This window comes from Sander lucioperca, chromosome 9 (genome assembly GCF_008315115.2).
Source record: "Sander lucioperca isolate FBNREF2018 chromosome 9, SLUC_FBN_1.2, whole genome shotgun sequence".
NCBI lineage: Eukaryota > Metazoa > Chordata > Actinopteri > Perciformes > Percidae > Sander > Sander lucioperca.
The window spans coordinates 36226825-36248432 of NC_050181.1; the positions used below are offsets into that span (position 1 = coordinate 36226825).

The 21608-nt window shown below is 41.2% G+C and overlaps 1 protein-coding gene across 2 annotated transcripts in view; it reads right to left on the bottom strand.

Annotated features, from left to right (window-relative positions):
* clstn2 (calsyntenin 2) overlaps positions 1–21608 on the bottom strand; it is a 181376-nt gene that overhangs the window by 64900 nt on the left and 94868 nt on the right. For both annotated transcript variants that reach the window (XR_004101820.2, XM_031281046.2), the window contains exon 3: positions 4985–5180. Coding sequence is in view for 1 of the 2 variants with exons in the window: in XM_031281046.2 (XP_031136906.1) it covers positions 4985–5180 (196 nt within the window). In the remaining variant the exon portion in view is untranslated. The remainder of the gene's footprint in view (positions 1–4984; positions 5181–21608) is intronic.

Genomic DNA, 21608 nt, shown 5'->3' on the forward strand with positions numbered 1-21608 from the left:
CAATCTCATTCATGTAGCACTGCTGCACACACACATACGGACACACATTATATTGATGGGCCATTAGGGGGACATATCCTGAGAGCAGAACTGCAAGTCTCAGCTGTCACTGCCGCTGTACTGGGAGATCTTGGGGAAAAGAGAAAATAAAAAAAGAAAGAAGAGAACGTAGAAACTGCAAAGACAATATCCTATTATAGATTAAAGTAATTTGTCCTCATAACTTTGATCTGTGAACGTAAAATATTAAAGTTTATTTTTGTAGTAAATACTGAAAAGAAACATTAACATATTGGTATTTTTACTTATTAATATGTCACTTGAAAACATACAAATACAATATCAGTGAAATGTAATCCGTTAGTTCCTTCAATTTATGCATTAAAAACAGTGATAGTAATACATCAAATAAAAGCCTATTTTAAATTATTTTAGCATAGCCCTCCATTAATTTAAAGGGAGGGCTTGTTGTAGAGTGAGTAGAGTAAATTTAATCCTTGCCTAAATTAGTTTGTCTGGCTGTCATGTATTGGGCCATGAATGCATTTTCTCCATCTATAGACACCAAGAACTGTAACTCAAGTGCTACAGCAGGACTAGGTTATACATATGGATCCTACATACATACAACAAACAAATTCAGAAAACATAATTTACACTGCACAGTCCAACCCAGTCCTCTATCTAGCAGGGTCTTAAAGTGGACCTATTATATAGCATTTTCAAGTTCATACTTGTATTTTGTGATTCTACTAGAACATGTTTACATGCTTTAATGTTCAAAAAACACTTTGTTTTTCTCATACTGCCCATGGCTGCTGCACCCATATTCACCCTCTGTCTGAGACGCTCTGTTGGAGCGCCTGTCTCTTTAACACTACATTATACTTACAATAAAAAAAAAAAAAGTTACTTTTTTTTTTTAATTAAAAAACATGAATCTATTTTGAATCGGTAGAGCTTGAATCGCGATTCGAATGTGAATCGATTTTTTTGCCCACCCCTATTTATTTGTATAAAGTGGGTAGGAAATATACCAAGAACATCAGTTTAATCCAATCAAGCACACTAGAGTGCTGTTTTGTAATTAAAGTGTTCAGTTTTAATTAAAACTTTCTGATAGACACATTTTTAAGGCTATATTTTCTAGTGCAGTTATTAACATCCTGCTCTCTTTCTGTTTGTGTTGGTGTTATGAAAGTTTTCTTCTGTGAGAACTTAATGACTAAATTGTGCAGCTGCCTTTGTAACTTTGAAGTTAATATTTGTTCTTGTGTCATTATGGTGTTAGTTTGTCCACCCACTTTAAATCAGAATTACATTGACAGCCTAACACGTGAATCATGCTCAAGATCAGCATCAAGAACTAATAATAATTAAAGCTGCAAGCAGCGATGGACGGGCCCTCGCTCCTCTGCGCGCGTCGGGGTCACCGGCGGTTGCCGCTCCTTGCGACCGTGCATTTGCGCGGCACTCAGACACCGCAAATCGTCACCAATGAAAAGGGAACTCCCTGCTGCGTTCAATGATACCTCACACAAGACTCTACCTTAGATGGTTCAAATGTTATGAAAGGGGGCGTGACTTAAGCATAGGGGGCGGGCCAAACCATCACCAATGAAGAAGCAACTCTCTGCTGAGTTCAATGACACCTCACACAAGACTCTTCCTTAAATGGGTCACCAGTTATAAAAAGGGGCGTGGCTAAATTATAGGGGCCGGGTCAACCTATCACCAATTAAAAAGGAAGTCTCTGCTGAGTTCAATGATACCTCACACAAGGGTCTACCTTAATCGGTTCAAATGTTATGAAAGGGGGCGTAGCTTAAGCATAGGGGGCGGGGCAAAACATCACCAATGAAGAAGGAACTCTCTGCTGATTTCATTGATACCTCACACAATGGTCAACCTTAAATCGTTCAAATGTTATGAAAGGGGGTGTGGCTTAAGCATAGGGGGCGGGCCAAACCATCACCAATGAAGAAGCAACTCTCTGCTGAGTTCAATGACACCTCACACAAGACTCTTCCTTAAATGGGTCACCAGTTATAAAAAGGGGCGTGGCTACATTATAGGGGCCGGGTCAACCTATCACCAATTAAAAAGGAAGTCTCTGCTGAGTTCAATGATACCTCACACAAGGGTCTACCTTAATCGGTTCAAATGTTATGAAAGGGGGCGTAGCTTAAGCATAGGGGGCGGGGCAAAACATCACCAATGAAGAAGGAACTCTCTGCTGAGTTCACTGATACCTCACACAATGGTCAACCTTAAATCGTTCAAATGTTATGAAAGGGGGCGTGGCTTAAGCATAGGGGGCAGGCCAAACCATCACCAATGAAGAAGGAACTCTCTGCTGATTTCATTGATACCTCACACAATGGTCAACCTTAAATCGTTCAAATGTTATGAAAGGGGGTGTGGCTTAAGCATAGGGGGCGGGCCAAACATCACCAATGAAGAAGGAACTCTCTGCTGAGTTCAATGACACCTCACAAGACCCTACCTTAAACGGTTCAAATGTTATGAAAGGGGGCGTGGCTTAAGCATAGGGGGCGGGCCAAACGATCACCAATGAAGAAGGAACTCTCTGCTGAGTTCAATGACACCTCACACAAGACTCTACCTTAAACGGTACAAATGTTATGAAAGGGGCCGTGGCCTGAGTACGTGGGCGTGGTTATATTATAGGGGCCGGCTCATTATCACATGTAGACCACACATTCTAAGTTTCATGTAAATCGGATGATGTTTGTCATATAAGGCGCATTTCCTGTTGCCAGCGGGGGGCGCTATGACCAAAAGTCAAATATGGCCTGTAGGTGTCCTCAGGCCTGGACCCTTGTCAATCTTGAGAATTTTCGGGCAGATACGACAACGTACACTCAAGTTACAACAATTTATTTGTTCATCGCTCAACACTCAAAATGGCCGCCACGCCACGCCCACACCGTCAGACGAAAAGTTTTTCTTTTAATACCTTTTCATCTTTAAGGTGTTGGGATGATAGAGACCAAGTTTGAAGTACATCGGATGAAATCTCTAGGAGGAGTTCGTTAAAGTATAGCACCTTGACTTTTAGGCCTACTTCCTGTTGCCACTAGGGGGCACTATGACTTTAAGTAAATATCGGCCTTTATTTGTCCTCAGGGTTGGACTCTTATGAATCCTGAAAAGTTTCGAGCCAATCGGACAATGTACACTCGAGTTACACCCACTTCCTGTTTCGGCGGCGAAACGCACAAAATGGCCGCCCCGCCACGGCCATGCCCTATGACGAAAAGTTTTTCTTTTAACAACTTTTCATCTTTAATGTCTTAAGATGGAACAGACCGAATTTGAAGTTGATCGGATGAAATCTCTAGGAGGAGTTCGTTAAAGTACGACATGTGGAAATGGCCAAAATCGCACTAATTTCGAACTTTGAAATCAAAATGGCAGACTTCCTGTTGGGCTTAGGGTATGGCTTCAATGACGTTTTTTGTACATCTTGACATGATACATATGTGTACCAAGTTTCGTGAGTCTACGTTAAACGCACTGCAGGGGCTAAATTTTTTTAACATTGTAGGGGGCGCTAGCGAGCCATTTTTGCGCGCATATTCCCGAAACCCTTAAAATACGTAAATTTTCACCAGACTTGATGCGACTGCCAAATTTGGTAAGTTTTTGAATATGTTAAGCCCCTCAAAAAGCCAATTCATTTGCCGGGAAAATAATAATTCCTTCAGTTTCAATAGGGCCTTCGCCGCTGTCGGCGCTCGGGCCCTAATTACCAGTATTTGACAGCTTTAATACAGGGTCTGACATTGAGAATTTTCATATTTGAGCTTTAAGGCAGCATAAGAAAACATGTCAGAGATACAAACATGTCAGATAGTCAAGTGTTGGTAAAGCCACACAATGTGTAAAGCTTTTGCGTACAAAAAAATACAAAGTTATAACATTTAAAAGAACATCATCTGGATAAATTGAACATTTTAAGCTTCAGACAGGAAGACTTTGTTGCACGTCAAGTGTATGAAATTGTGTTACACTGTAACATAAGTCATGTTTCCATCTAATGTTTCCAAGCGAATTTTAAGCAAACTTTTAAAATGTCGCAAAAAACAAAAAAAAAGAAAATGCGAATTAGAAGCGCTTCCATCAACTGGTATAGAGCAAATAACTAGACTACACAAAGCGTAGTTACTTCACAAGTTGACGTTAGGCATGGTTGAAGATTGCAAACCAGCTTGCTAAATCAAAGAGTTTAGATGCTAAGCTCTTTGGCTAAATGAAGAGAGGCAGCGTTGTACAAGTTGGCCACCTTTGCAGAATACAGGGTTGTGGCAGAGATATTTGGTGTCAGCGAGACGAGCCGTTCACTGCTGTGTATACAGGGCCATACGATTCAGTTATGTTGAACCAATTCGTCAATTTACCCGACGTGGCTGAGGCACAGGCTAAAGCGCACGGCAACTCCACTACGCACTTTGTGCCACAAGTGTACGGCGCACTGGATGGGACCCAAATCCCGATGCTTCCCCCATCCGATGGATACCGGGACTATAGTCATGTGAGTTACATGTGAGTTGCATGTTCGCTACGTCACAACTTATTCGGCAAAGCTGTTTCCATCTCCCATTTTGCGCATTAACTGTTTTTAGAAAAAAAAGGCAAAAACCACCTCAAGCGACCGTAAAAACTTTTTTTTTTTCCCGAATTTTGCCGTTTCCATCAACATTTTCTAATGCAATACTTACGTTGATGGAAACATGACTACTGATGTGCTATGTCTGTCACTCCCAGTAAACCAGGACAGAACGCGAAAAAATGTGACATTTGGGAATGACATTAAACAATCTTAATTGTTTTTCATTTCACATCAGCCATTGTTTAGGCAGAAAAACACAAAACAAAAACATGTTTGACTAGATCTGTCTTATTGACGGCTAAACTAAATACACCCACACAGCACATTAACAGACACTGGTTGACTCACTTGTGGGATTTCTTCCAGTCGGCCCCGCTGGGCCCGGCCCCACAGTCGTAGGCCTGGATAATGAAGGTATACTCTTTCTGGCTCTCACAGTCCACTGGGCTACTGGCCCGCAGGACTCCCTCTCCTGATGTGCGATTCAACACCACTGCCTCGAATGGAGCATCTTGACCATAGATCTTAAAGGCACAAATCTCCCCTAAAAAGACAAAGGAAAGATGCATTAATGATGTAATGTTTTGTGAATGTGTCACCAAAACTTGTTTATTCTCCTTTTGTGCCAAAATGAAGGCAGCACTAAAACTGAGAAAAACAAACAAAAAACAGTGTGAAGACAGTCAGAGAGAGGGTAAGAGATAAACATCAAATCATAATTAAAAGTGCCCGCAATTTAAAGTTTCACTTATTTATTTACAATTTTGAGGATGAAAGTACTTTGTGTATCAGTCGGACGTCTTGAATATCCTGAATGTTTATCCCAGAGAAAAAGGGAAATTAACCATGTGAGTTCTAAAGAAGAAACATAACAGACTTTAACATGTCAACTCCCCAACAGAGGCTGCAAATGTTGCTCAGCATGTGGCTCATCAATGGACAGACATGAGGGTTCTGGGTGCTTAAAGGCTCTGACGCCCCAACCCGACGGCCGACCGTCGGCAGAAAAGGCAGTCGGACTGATCATTCGGCTCCCGTCGGTCCAAAAAGTGTCTCGGAACACACTGAAGCGACGCCAACTTGAGCGTAGGTTCTGTGTCTCCATAACAGCAGGCGGCGCTAATCTGTATTGTCGCCCAAAAAAATGAAAACCGGCAGCTGATTGGATGAACGCGTCACGTGGGTCTGGCTTCTCCCCGACCATAATGGCGGCTCGTTCGGAATACGAGAAATAGGCCATACAGTTGCTGAATCTGTCTTCATTTCAGATCAACAAAGGTCAGTTTAAAAGATTATGTCAGATTTTGAGAGGCGTTCGTCAGGCTCATCCTGCTCATCATTTCCAGTAATTGGTCATTGTGTCTGACTGCCCACTGGCCGTTTCAACATGTAAAATCGGCCCAAATGAACACCGACGGCTCCTCCTCCGACTGACGACGGCACGGAACACACCGAACAGACTTGAGTGTCCTGCTATGCCATGAACTACTACAACTACTATTTCTAGTCACTGTTCCATTATCTTTATTGTGACAATTATTGCCACTGTTCATCACACCCCCAACCGGCACCGTCAGACACCGCCTACCAATAGCCTGGGTCTGTCCGAGGTTTCTCCCTTAAAGGAAGTTTTCCTCACCACCCGAGGTTTCTCCCTAAAAGGGAGTTTTTCCTCACCACTTTCCACTAAATGCTTGCTCTTGGGGGAATTACTGGAATTGTTGGGTCTTTGTAAATTATAGAGTGTGGTCTAGACCTACTCCATCTATAAAGTGTCTTGAGATAACTCTTGTTATGATTTGATACTATAAATAAAATGTAATGTAATTGAATTGTGTCAGAGCCTTATCAAGACTAAGAGTAAGGGACAAAGTCCTTACTTACTGTAGTTTCAGATTGACACTGCTTTAACAAAAACATGGGAATGGGAAACATTTCCAGTAAACGGATTTCTTTCATTCACTTTTTTCTTTCACAACATTGCTGCAAATAGCTTTTTTCATTTAGCTTTGTTTGATTCTACCTTTATTTCTCCCTGTGATTTTCTGAAAACCAGCACTTGCTTCCAGATAATTGAGGCAGAATCAAACCATGGGTAATGAAGTAAAAAAACTAACAATACACACTGCTGACATTTTCTTTCAATTTCAGTCCCATTTCTGGACACAAAGATCTTTGTCAGCATGAACTGCTCACAAAAACGCAGCATACAGCTCCTGGGGTTTAGTGAAGAGAAAACTAATTTCTGATATGTGTCAAACTGTGCCAGCTCAACAAAAGATGAAATTTGTTGTGTCCGCAGAGAGCACCACCATACGCACGGAGTGCATTTTGTTTGCCCACGGTGTGTTTCTGTGTGTAGATCTTGTTGCGAGTCTTGAATCATCTGTGGAGTTTATCCTCAGCACAAGCGTTCGTTTCAGGGATTTGGGAAATCTCCTTGCACAGGGAACAAAAAGCTGCAGTGCTCTGACCCTGTGCTGGCTCATATCTCTCAGAACATAGTGGGACACCGCGGCAAAAAAAAGAAGCTTCCTAGCTCTGGGAATTCTGCTTGCAGGCTCACACCCCACTGACAAAGACAAAGTTCCCTTTCGCCACTGGCTTTGTTCCACTTCACCCCCCCCCCCCCCTCGTCTTCATATCCCACTGTCATGTGAACAGTCTTATTTTTTCTCTCTGGCTTCCTTTTAACCCGATTCAACTTTTCACACCCCCTCGTGGTGAAATGATGATGCTGCCAAGCACAGTGGGCTTCAAGGTTTGATCCCCAACCAATTTTCAAGTTGCCTGGCCCTGGTATTGGCCCCTTTGAGGTGTTATCGAGAATAAAAGGTCCCCAATACTGCTGTGGTACGTGATGTGTATGCATAGAAAAATAACATTAAACACAGCAGCTGGTATGAGAGAAAAGCGATAAGCACAGCCTAAATCCTGCCTGCACATACTGTACAAACTGAGAAAATATGGCCTTAGATGGGACCAAAGGGAGAGGAATCTGGTTTGAAAATACCTGTGATTATAATTTACTGCTGCAGCGTTTATACATAAACCTTGACTTAGTGGTGGGGAGCAGGAAAAGGTACTTCCACTTAACAGTTTGGGGTTGGATGCAAATCCATTTCCCGCTCCATCTGTTGTGGCAATTTCATTTTTTCTGGATTACATTTTTGCAGGAGAATGTAACCGAGTCATGGAGTGGACAAAAGATAGAGTGAGCAACAGAAGAGGAGGGAGAGAGCGAGATGAGGAGGAGGAGGAGGAGGAATGTCATGTGCCAATGAATATGTAAATGGTGATGACAGAGATTTCAGACTTAGTCCTACTGCGTCAGCAAATGTGAACTTTACGCACACACATACACACTTCCTGACACTTTTTGCTTCTCACCAGCCCCAACCAGAGGGAACACTATAACTTCACTCCGTTGTGGTGTATGGATGAAGTGAAGTCTAATCTCTTGGCCTATACGTCATGAGGGAAAAGGGTTCCGTTTTCAAAGTAAATATCATAGGTCCTTGTTTTGGGGAGTTGGCCTGTTGCCATGGCAGATTGAGAGCGAAGTGGAAGAGTCAGCAAAAAATGGTTCCATAATAACATTCATCTAAAATAAGATGGTACGCCACAGAAAGCTTGAGCGGCATAAACTGCATCGACAGAAGATGTCAAGCTGTCAGGAAACATGTATTTCACGGGATGGTAAATTGCCAATATAATGGAAACGGACAAGGCGACTTCAGTTAATGAGAAAACGATGCTCTAGAAACTAACACGTTGTCACAAGGAGCAGAAAAACTAATTTGCACATTCCTTCTGTAAGCACAGTAGTTGACAGAGCATTTAATTTTTTTTTGTATTTATCAATTACTTACTTTGTTTTTAATATACATGGCCGTTTTTTAAAAGGTAGAAAATGTTCTATGACAAACATTTAGAATAAGGATTTAATAAAAGTCCAACTGGCTGAATCAGCTTTACATATGTTCCTGAAGCCCATTTTTATAGATATTTTGAGGTGCCTCTTGGTATACTTTAATTTGTATTACTTGGTTGTTGTGATTACTCTCTCACTTTTGTGTTTGTATTGATTAAGTAAAAAAAAAAAAAAGGCACTTGGCATTTCTCTCACAATTTTCAGACTGGCAACATGTTGGAGCTCTGTCGTGCAAACCTTATCAGTCATTTCATAATCAGTACCAAAATGTAATGTGAACTAGTGTACAAATGGCAAAGAATGTAATTTAAGATAGGAGTCTGGCAGCAGCACATCGGTCATGATGTGGATGCCATACTGTGGAGATGAATAACCTGCAGGTAAACCATTAGGCCTATAGTAATCTCAACAGGGTGTGACAAAGAATGCCTGAATAATTGTTTTGAAATGACAGGGCTGATCCTAGCAACACCATGCAAATAAAAGTCCACACTATAACTACTAACTATAACGACACCAACATGCTCATTAAAGTGCATGCCGAATTCAGTATACAGTATAAAAAGACAAACTGGGGTCAGGACCTGTGTTTCAAATTGCTGTTTTCATTCTTCGCTGGAGGTTTTGGGCGATTCCCCCCCTGATGCCAAGAAGACTATTATGTTAAATAGACAGGCTGCTTAAAGTCCTTTGGGCTAAAGGAGAGGTACAATTGTGTATCGTCAGCATGAAAATGAAAATGTGTCATGCTGTCCAATAATGTGAACCACGGGCAACATGAGTGGAAACAAATTGGGGCGAGGAATGAAGCCTTGAATTTCTATCTGGAGTGACAAGCTAATATTTCACCAATTAGTGCCCTATAAAAGGAAACATCTGTCTTCTTTAGATTTTTTTGCAGTTAACAACGTGATGTATCACCTCGCATCCTGATTGTGACCTGCACAGCAACATTTAGGAAGTGACTTCCGAAACACTGAAAGCCTCTAGTGAACCCTCCTTCTCAGTCAAGACTCAACTGAGAAAGAGGAAATTCAATCATGTTAATTCCTCTTCTTAATCAAATACTGGTGTGACTCCATCTGGGGTGTGTGTGTGTGTGTGTGTGTGTGTGTGTGTGTGTGTGTGTGTGTGTGTGTGTGTGTGTGTGTGTAGCTGTAAGACCTTGATTAAAGTGAGTTTCTAAGCAGACAGAGTATCAGGCGGTTTTAAGCCCTGATTCCTTCACTCTACTGCCTTCAGTGCTGAGCTCACACTCCTCACCCCTGTTCCTCTCGTTTAATTAATCACTGGATTACACTTCATCCCACTACTGACCCACAGATATACCCTGACTACACACACACAAAGTTCCAAGCAAACACATACTGTCATGCACATTGAGCTCCAGGAATACACACTATGGATACAAGTTATTTCGAGGGTAAAGGGCTTCATTACAGTGTCTGAGGTTTTAATGAGATTGAGATTGACTCATCTTTTGCTTTGCTCTGTGTTCCTTCATGCTAAAAGTTTTAAAAAAAAGTACAGCTCTACCTGTACAAGACCCCCACCAAGTCTTCTTCTTTTTTTTTTAATACATTAAAAAATATATTTAAAAATGTGCAGTCTAAAATGGCACCTGGTGAGTTTTTTTTGTTTTTCAGGTTCAATCTGTTGTGCATTTGATTGTAGACATAAGAGATTTCCACCATGAAGAAGCATCTTGCTCTAAATACCCGAGTGGCTAATGGAGCACATGGCTGTGTATGACTGAGCAAGTAAGGGTTATGCTGACTTCTCGGAAGAAAAAGTTTAAACTGGGGAACCAACTTCCTAAAAGCTTCAAAAGTTCTTCCAGCCTGACTGAATTTGTCTAAGTATATAGTTAAATCAATTATTTGTGTGTTAGTCTCCAGACTGTATGCAAAAAATAATTTCATCAAGTAATGAATTGTAATGTGTGTTCATAAAACTGTAATCCGAGTACTTTATAGAAAAATGTCCATAACTACAACATAATGCTAATCTTCTTTAATCTTTTTTTTTTTTTTTTTTTTTTTAAAGGGGAACTATGCAGTTTTTTTAGCTTAATTTACCTTAACTGAACAGCTTCGGAGTCATTGGAATGGTTATATGACTTTTTTTGAGTTAAATGGTGGTCCTCTCGCTTCCCCATAGCGCCTGTGAGCGGAAAAACCACCCTTGCAACTTTCAGGAAGTATCGTGTGATATCAGGTCTCGCGATGTAACGAATTGCTTCACAGCACTGCACACATACGCCCATTCAGGAACCGGCTAACAAGGTAGCGATGGAGTTTTTCACACTATCGTCATGGCTGAGCCGGCAAAAAAGAAGCAGAAAGCTGGGAAAGCATTGTCGGAGGAACAGAGACAGAGGAAACGGCAGACTGTCCGAGCGAGGAGTCAGACACAAGTAAACATAGGAGATGCCAAATATCTATTCCGAAGCTGTAGGGGGAGCTCTATAGAGAAACCTGTGAGCAAAAAGCGAGAAAACAGCGAAGAAACGGCCAAAACTGCATAGCGCCCCTTTAAGATTATTTTTTTTGGCATTTTAGGCCTTTATTTCCAACAGGACAGATTAGACTTGAAAGGGGAGAGAGAGGAGAAATGACATGCAGCAAAGGGCTGCAGGTCAGAATTGAACCCACAGCTGCTGCGTCAAGGACTAAGCCTCTTTATATGGGCGCATGCTCTACCAGGTGAGCTACCCAGGCACCCCATAATGCTAATCTTTGAGAGAAAAACAAATGTTACTTTGTTCTTTCGGCAATAGGGTGTGCTTCGCTTGTATAGTTATTTATGTGTTAGATTTTATGCAGGCGTAATTTTATACAAGTGTAATATGTGATTTTGGTTTTGAATGGTAATAATTAAAAAAATATATATAATATCAAAACTAATATTATGAGTCACATTTTTGTATCCAGGTTAGACATTGTAAGCAAGTGTATCTATATATAATGGGCATAATGGAAAGTACATCTACTTTATGATACATTTGTTCTTAACCTTGCAGTGATTCAAAATGTAAAAATCAATCACACTGACTGAATATCAGAACAATACCCCTCTACTTTTGCAGTTCTAGTTTTGTATGAGTGAGGGTGGAAGAGGAGGATGAAAACAAAGGGTTCCTGTCCTTCCACTAAGCCTTTCTCCTGTTGGCTTAATGGGATTTTCTCTGTACTGTCTCAAGGTTTTTGGTGAGGACACTAAGCGCCAGGCAGTTAACTGGAGGATAAGTTGTCATGTCAGTGGCACCTTTGTAGATTTGTCACTTCCTGACATATGGCTTTTTAAATCTACACTCAAAGCTTGACTCCACTACTTACACCCAAGGATCTTTAGAAAAAGAGACACACACTGCAAGAAGTAAAGGTAATTGAATAAAAAGTCATGCCATAACAATTAGAGGTCAGTATTGAGGGGAAAAAAACAATTCCCTACATGACTACAGTACATGACATGATCTGTTTAAAGTTTAGCATGTGCAGCCTCCCACTCTTTAAATACCAACACATACATACAGTATTGAATGAAAGCACCTCTTTACACAGACACCCAAGTGTGCACACAAAAATAAATCAAAGATGGCCTATAGGCAACATTCAAAACATTTACAGATCTCCTCAGAATCGAGGTAGAACGGGTAATACCTCCTGAAATGTTGTCTAATGACTGAATTTTGTCAAACACCAGCATCTATTTCCCCTTCCAGAAAAATTAAGCCTGACTGTAAAGAAATAACCATCTCTATCAATTTCTTGAGGGTCTGTTCGGCAGTCTTAAATGCAATAAACAGGCTAGTGTTCACACAATGCGGTGCGTTTCTGTGTGCACAGTTACATTGCATTTGTTGACCGGTGCAGTCACAGCAGACTCACAGTCAGTTAAAGAGAGACACACAGGAGCAATTCATCACAGTCTCGCTGGGGTCCTTCAGATAGCTGGCCACTTCCTAATTGCATTTGGGAGATTGTCGCACTTTCCACTTGACCTCAGGGTGACAAATCAACAGCTCACACAGTCAGAAGGAAGACACACACAGGCACACACACTCACACTCTCTCTTCAGGTTATCTATTCACCCAGGACCGTTGATACCTTGAACAACACAATATAGGAATGTAGAGAATTCAATATCGCAGACAATACACTTTCATTCTGCTGGGGGATTTGGTGGTCTGCTGTGCAATTAGTGTTAATTGCAGCCTCTGAAGTTGTGGGATTAGAATTCATCTGATGAACTGTGGCTGTCAGCGTTGCCTGTTAATTGAAGTGTGTGACGATGTAGTTGTGTGATTTAAATGCTGAAGAGGAGAGCTCTGAGAAGCCTTTTGGCTGAAGAGTTCAAAACCGAGACGAAGGAGTGGAGTGTTAACCGCTGAAGTCAGACACAGCAATAAATAGTTTAGGAAAGGCTATTTGTGAGTAAAAGTTCATGGATTTGAGTGTCATGACAGACTGCAAAAGAACACGCCTTCAGCTAGGTGCTGAACCACTTATTTCTCCAGTGAAAATATGTAAACAGAAAAAGGTAAATGCAGACAGGACGTTGTTTATCAAGTTAAGCGGGAAATTGTGCGAATGGTGTGTGGGGGGTCTGGCAGAGTACATCAAACGTTGGACCACAAAGCAAGCCTAGTTTTTCACTAGGGCTGCACGATATGAGGAAAATATGCGATAATGTTGTTGAATATCACTTACGACAAATAAACAGATATTAAAGTGTGCTCAGTTCTGCATTTCTGCTGCTCCTAGTATTCTGTGTTGAACAAATTGAACATGGAATTGAATATAAAAGGCACCACTAAAAAACAGAATGACAGTTACTTTTTAAAGTGCAGTTTTCTACTGATAAAGAAAGAGTGTCTTTCGCGATATGTCCCAGCCTTTCGCGGTGTGTTTATTGCGCCAGTCACAGCCTGTGATGACGATTAAAAAAAACCAATATATTGTGCAGCACTATTTTTTACTTTTAAATTTTAAAAGGATTTAAAAAGAAAAATCAGAGCCAGGGTATGAGTATGACGATAGGGAAGCCCTTCCTCAAAAACGTAAAAAAGAAAAGAAAATTAGCACTGTGGGGGATACCACTGACATGTAGCACAGAAGAGGGCAAAGAGATACAAAGAAGTGGGTTGAAAAGTGATCGAGAGGAGAGGAGAAGCTGCAGGGGAGATAAAGGAGGAAGGGTGTAGAGAGATACAGTAAGTACTGCGTCTGAGATAAATAATGCAGGTTTAAATATCACCATCAACCTCTTGGGTCTCTCCTTTTTCCCTTCCCTCCTCTTTCTCACCTTCTCCGCTCCATGTTCCTTCTCACTTCTTCTGTAGCAGATTTCACAGCGGTAAGCAATTATTCCGCTCTTAACATCAACATTCAGATGCACCGCTCAACCTTGCCCTCCCTTACCCCTGACACGCCTCACCCACTGTTGTTTCTACCCTCTTTCTCACCTTCCTCCTCTCCTCTGTTCCTAGGCACCCGCTGTTTGCCATAGCTGACAGTTCACTTCTCACAAACACACATGCATATATGTGTGTGTGTGTGTGTGTGTCTGTGTGTGTGTCTGTGTGTGTGTGTGTGTATATACATACACACACACACACACACACACACACACACACACACACACACACAGCATATAAAAATCCACACACAAAAGAGAAAGGGTGGCATGTTGAAAGCTGTTGGCCAGGGTCACACTGCTCTAAAGTCAGATGTAAAGGAGGAAAAAGCACACTCTGTAAGGTTGGTAGTCATACATCTGAGAAAGGACGTGTACTACTGTATCAAATTTGATATAAAACATCTCTTCCTATGCTAGCGCAAAGTCAGTCAGTATGAGAAATTACCCATTATTGGAGTATGCAAATATTGTATGATCAGTGAATGGACACCATTCATCTATTTTGTTTACTTTGTTTTCCCAATTTGAACATCTCATTCTACTGATCTAAACCAAAATACGATTTTACAGCCATGCTGCCGGCTCTGTGAAGCTGTACTTAGGCACAGTGGTGCTTTGAGCTGAATGCTAACACATGTCAGTTCACTGTGTTAGCAATCCCACCAATTGGTGCCAAAACGTCCCAGTTAGAGAGGGAATGAAAACATATTCTTTGTAAATCTTTACAATCATTCACAGAAAGAACCAAGCGGGCCTGCCTTGTTGCACCATCCAAATTTTCTTTAAAACTTGCCATTTTCATCGTGTAGCTTGCTAGCTTGAAGTTTGTTGTTTCCGGAAGCAAAGGCATTTTGAGAACGGCAACACACAGAGAGCAAAAGGTAAGGTGGGCAAAGCTTGACATCAGGCTTTATCCTGGAAATTGATCCAGACTAACCTAATGGTGACATTTCATTCTCTGGGGACCATGCATGTCCGTACAAGGTTTTGAGCCGATCCACTTCTTAGATGTTGAGATATTTCCCTGCTAACTTTGTGAAAAATTTGACCTGCTGGTGGCACTTGGGGAAACGTCAGTAGGTCATGAATTAAATGCAATAGTTGTTGGGATATTTCAGTCACTGGTCAGGCCAACATCACCATCCCTAGAGTCATGCCACTATGTTGGCTTAAAAACAGGCCTTTCTGTCTTCATGCAGTGGGGGTAAAAGAACACGTTTAGACAATATTTCATGAGAAATAAAAACCAATAATTTGTCTGTATCAGGTCTAGCTTCTTGCCTGCAGCAACATTTGTAATTTTCAATGATAGCTTATGAAATTCCCTCACTTTGAACATTCTCTGAAGTCAATCTGCTCTCCTAGTCAACCTTTCCATAGCTATTATCATCTGTCATTATCATTATCTTTCCAACTGAATCACACCTCCTAAGTGACATTGGGATCATTGTGATTCTTTTCTTTCTACATTTTGGACACCCGAGCGTTGGACTGCGGGGCTGGCATGGTTGGTTCGGAGCTAATCACAGCCTGCCAGGTACAGCAGGGAGTCTCCATAAGCCTCTGAGCTGTAAATGTCACAGTGTCTCTGACTACCACCTCTGTCAGCCCAGCAGCTCACAGAGAAGAGAAGGACACGGCCCACTGATTTATAGAAAACACACACTCATATGCATACATACACACACACTTTTTCTGTCTCAGGCACATGCTTCACTGCGCATGCATACACACAAGCACGCACTTACACACACAGGCCAAAGCAGTGATGGTATAAGAGGAAATATGATCAAAAATTAATTTTTTCTGATTTACTTATACTATATGGGTGCATGCAAATTTACAAAAATATTTGTACAACGTTTCAGGAATGTTCCAGAATGAGTTCAGGCAGAGCACTGCAGTTGCAATTGAATTGGCTAATCGGCATCAGCTGTGTGGCAAGTAACGTCCAATCATGATCAAGCAGGAGTATAGCGCAGACATTCTAACCCGTCACTATCACTGTTTACTCTTCTGTTACACTAATGCCACTCTCCACCACCCCAACATCCTCCTTATGTGGTATTTTATATCGTTGATTGAACTAAGATTTAATGTTCATTTATGCTTTATTAAGAGGGATGAGCTTCCTCAGCAGAATCCTCATCGCTGCTTGGATTCATCGAGACCATAAGGCTATGGTAAACAAGTTGAGTGCCTTGATATGCGGGGGGGACCTTTCTTTTAGTCATACCCCCTCTCTCTAGCCGTTTCCAGTCTGCCTCTTCACAGTCAACTAATGAAGTATTATAATCCAAATGTATATATATATATATATATATATATATGTTTTTTGTGTACAGTGTCCCTTGGGTGAGACCATTGTAGTATGATGGCTCCTTAGACTAACTACCTATCAAATGATTTCTGTTTCCCAAAACCACTGTGACTACATTTCATGTCGACAGTGTTAAGATATAGACTACCTCTGTTCAAACAAGAGCTCCCTTTTAAAAGTCAGCGTGTCTGTGCTTGATGCGACAATATCACAGCGTCATGTTCCGTTTAACATTTTCATCTTATCTTCCATATCACAATCCAAATCATATCCTTAACATTCACTACTTTTATGGAGCGAGAGCAGGCATATGGAGATGTGGGGTGTCAGATCAATGGAAAAGAGACGGCAAACTGGTTTGTAATTTAAGGATTTAAAATTCACTTGTCACTTGTGCTGATTAACAGGGCTCAGCGGGCGGACCTGCCGCTTCACCAGAAACATCTTTAAATGCACAGCAGGGCGCAAATTCTAGAGACGTTATTATTTTTTTAAATACAATCTTCTGATCGTTCTAATAGTAAGTTAGTTAAAATAGCCAAAATAATAATAATCAAATCGCTATCGGCACAAACCCAAGCCTATTGGGCACACAAACATGTTCACATTATCTCCGATATATGTTTAACTATAGCATGATTAACTCAAGCAAACATAACATCAATGAAATCTGACAAGTGGCATTTGAGAACCCCAGGAGACCTTTTGCATGCTAATGCACGCTTATTAAAATGACAGAACTGAACCATCAGTCAGGTGGGCCAGCAGGGGTGAGACGGCTTGCAGCATCAGGTACATTCAGAGAAAGCATCTTGAGGAGCTAATGAGCAGTGTAGTTGGGATAAGCTGTGGAGGTTAAGATAACCTAATCTGTCATCTTTCATTGATCTCTGCATGCTAGTTATGTTTGTCATAACAAACGGCAGGCAATAGGTCATGCATGCGTCGCTGTCATGTTTGATCATTTGTCAGCACTTCAGCTGGGGAAAAAGTGAAGGTGTCTTGTTTGTTTTTAGAGAGAACTTCATTCATGTGTACGGATTTCCTATAATGAATCTCAGTGTGAAACTGGAAAAGAAGAGCCAGTCTGTGTGCATACCAATGAACGTTAGTCCTAGTACTGGTATTAAGCTGTCACATTTACTTTGTCTCTTATGTATACTGTGACAACATCATTTGAAAAGGCAGGGCAGGAACATTAAAAGTCATTAAACATACATGTGAAAGCAAACATGATCTTGGAATAAGAATCTATCTGGGACAGGTGCAGACACTGGGCTGTATATCTTATCTTAAAACCCACCTCTTCTCCTCAGGCCTTTGACACCACCTGACGTTAACATTTTGAGTTTATTGATTAGATTGTTATATTCATACATGAAAATCACTCACCTTTCGGCGAAATTTGCCGTTTTGAAACCAAAATAGGTGACCTACGTGAATCGTGTAGATTCGATGAGAAAATGTTTGGGGGGTGGGGGGTGTAGGATTCAGTGAACTGCGAACAGGTGCGCGTGCCAGAAGGGAGCGTGAGTGCTGGATTTAACCAATCATCGAACTTCCACCTACCAATGAAACGAGTTCTAGCCAATCAGATGCAAAGCAGGGCGGGTGTTTGCCGAAATGCGAGAGTGCAGTGCCGGTGTGGAGCATGTAGATACAGCTTTAGTTGAGAAAGTAGTTAAAAACAAATGGCGCTGGGCATGAATAGAGGACAAGAGGAAAAGGGTGGAGACGGGAAGCCGTTTAGCACTTTGCCTCAAATTGAGGGAGCCGGGTGCTTGCTTCTGCAGCGCATGTTCAAGGAAGATACTGTACGACAGCAGCGGTAAGAAAGTGCTTGCTAGTCATTAGATGCTAGTCACAAAGCTTCGGTCCGTGCACTCTGTCATACGAGTAAGTTACCGGCAACGACAGCTACCGCTACCACTGCGCCTTCACTGACCGACGGTGATACAAACAATATGTGTGTGCACGTTCATAGCGGAACATGATTTGTCATTAATGATGGCCACTGTGTAAAAGCTATCTGAAGCCCAAACTGCCTTGACAAAGCTGTCTGTTTGGAATTAGCATGGCAGGTATTTAAACATAACGGCCTTGTCCCAGAGTTTAGACGCCTAGCTATATGAAAAGCTAAACAATGCTAAAGCTAAAGTTTTTAATAAATGTAAATAAAGCAGCTAATATCAACATGGACAAAATCATGAATGTACTAATTTGCTTTTTTGATGATGACCTGGCCAAAGTAACAACGTTCACAACAAAGTTTTGTTTTCACAATGATTCATTGAAGGATTATGATATTATTGCAATATGTAAATCTACATTGACTCTTAATTTAACATATGGTTGGGAGAAGTAAAAATTGATCCAAAACGGTTTTTTTTTAAATTATGACTTATTATTGTGTAATGTCAGAAGGACTTTAACTGTTTTGCCAGTCAAATTAACTTTTTACTTTAAGCCCTGCTCATGGCTGAAGTTAAGTTTCTCCAGCTCTCCCCAGGTTGGCAAAAAATGCATCTCAAATTGCATCAGATTGATGCTCTAAAATATGGAATATTTAAAATTTTCTTCTGGGGGAGCATGCCCCCGGACCCCCCTAGAGGGGTAATATCCTTCTCACCTTTTTCACCCCTGACCCGTTTTCATGCATGTATATTGTATGGCTGTTTCCTCATGTTTAAAGTCTCTTTATTTGTTTTATTTGTATTGTATGCCTGTGTGAGTTACTGTACATGTATTTTATTTATTCTTATTTACAGCACTTTGATCAAATTAGGTTGTTTTAAAGTGCTCTATAAATAGTTTGATTGATTGATATTAACTTCCTATCTTTTAAGTATTTAACCTCAGATTGCTGTATGTGTTACAGTAAATTGAAACCTTGAGGATAATGTGCCAGACTTTAACCATCAAAGAATGGTACTGACCATGTCTTTAGAAGTGCAATTCTTCTCGTTTATGAACCACATAATGTGACCGCATAATACCCCCCCACACATGCCCTGTGAGCTGATGAAATCCTTACCTCGTAGCGAAAGCCCCGCTTGTGATAGAGTTAAATGACACCAAAAGGTCAACAAAAGGTCTTGGAAGGGCAGGACGGGGTTGGTATTAGACGGTCTTCATCTGTTTGTGCCATTGGAGCTAGGGGGACATAGATAAGGGACTTTTCCCCCCCCTCACAGTTTTCCTTTTGCATATATTTTATTCTCACTTACTCTCTCACAATTAGCAGAGACAAAGATCCTCAGGGGTGTAACACTAGATTAAAAACCTGTCTTTTGTCTTTTTTCTCTAGATATTTCTAACTGGACATACTGGAAGCAAAGCACTCAAAGGGCATTTGACCTATACTTACTTTATATTTATTGTTTCCACTAGGACTAGATGACACACATTTTTCCACATTTCTCTAAAAATGTCAGACCACTGATGTCATAGACAACAATCGGCTTTGAGCGACCTTTCTCAAACCAGTTCAGCGTGGTAGTGACGCTGTAACACCATTTTCAAAATACTTGATGGACATCTTCTTCATACAATATATCTGTATTGTGAAAAGTAATTTCCTGCTACAGTGGTCTGCCTGGAGTCATTTGCAGCTAGTGCAGAGCCAGAAGAATGGCTGTAAGTATATGTTAGCTTGAACTCAGACTTAGTTCTGTTCTGCAATTGACTGATGGCCCTCGCTGCCCTCATCCATTACTCTGTCACTCGTTTGGAATTGCCTTTCACACGTTCTGGCACTTCTGGAAAAGTGAGCACTCTTCCTTTTTGTCCAGATAGCTAAAAAGAAGGCAGAGTGGCAGGTGAATACGCACGAAAATCTTACTTCACTTGCTGTCAGATCCTTAGGGACCACTTCAGAGGTGAACTAACTCTGCACTGTGATTGGTATGCAGAAATGTGGGCAAAATACACACAGCAAAGGAATAGGGACAGTGGAAATAAAGAAGTGCAGCTACATACTGCAGAAATATAACTAGAGAAGACACTTAACGGAAATTTTGACACAAGGCAGGGTCTTTTTGGATGGGTGTAAGAAATGACATTGACATGAGGTGGAAGTTGGCACTGAGAAATGTATAGTTATGAAATTCTGGACTTTATGTAGACTTTTAAATCCATTCATGTGGACATTTAGCCTCTAAATACAGTATACCTAAATAAAAGTCATAGCCTTCACATTGCGTCAAGGGCAGTCCCTCCTGCCTCTCGCCCTCCACTCTGTCCCTGTGTGTGGGCCTGGTGACATGACAGCTCATTCCTAGACCCTATTAATGACGGAGCTCGCCTTTTCTAGCACTGACTATCATCTATCACCCAGAGCCAGAACGGCCATCAGTCTTTCACTAAATTACAATCCGCTGCATGAGACATAAAATAGGGTAATGGGCTGAAAATTAGCCAATTACAACCATTACACTGCGATAATTGACCCTGGAGACCCATGTCCAGCAGTACAGACCGCCTTAAGGTTATGTGTGTTTGTGTGTTTGAGGCACTTAATTACTGTAGGAGGAGATTCGACCATGAGGACGAAATCTAATTTATTGAACAGCAGCAATCTAACAGTTGACTGGCAGTGAACTGGGAGATTTTTAGAGAGGTGAATAGCTGAATAAGCTGAAGAAAGACCAAAACAGTGGAAAATGGAGGATAAAAAAAGCAACAAAAAATGTTCCGACATGTGATTACAAGCAAAAGGTTGTATTCTGACCATGGCATCAATGCCAGCAAGGCAGAATAACGATTAATGAGTTATTCTCACCAGCTCTACAATCCGCCACAGTTGGTAGCCTATTACTGACGGCCTTTTCTTCACTCACTACAGCCATCTGAAAGCAGCAGTATCTGCATCGTCTCTGTCTCTAATTAGAGTGATGTTGCGCAGTGCCATGCCACAATTACACACAGCAGATCAGCTGGTTAAATTGTGTGCACCCAGCACCAGACTGTTGCAAAAATAACCAGAGAAACCTTCTTGCTTATGTGCACATTAAACGTGTCGTCATTATGTATTAGTCTACCATTTTTACTGCAGCGTAAATCAACAGACGCATTGAAAACCGTTAACACAGTTACATAAAAAATGTTAGATTAATTAAAACGTATTTGTCCACTAATAACTCCCTCAGGACCGTCCATTCCTGGCAGTCCTCCCACAGTGTATCGGTGGGGGGGGGCGGCATCATTAAGTGCATTAAGGGGGGTGCATCATTAATTACAATATAGGTAGACGTGCCGCAGTAATGGGCAACATGTTATGATAAGAGATGGTTAGGAT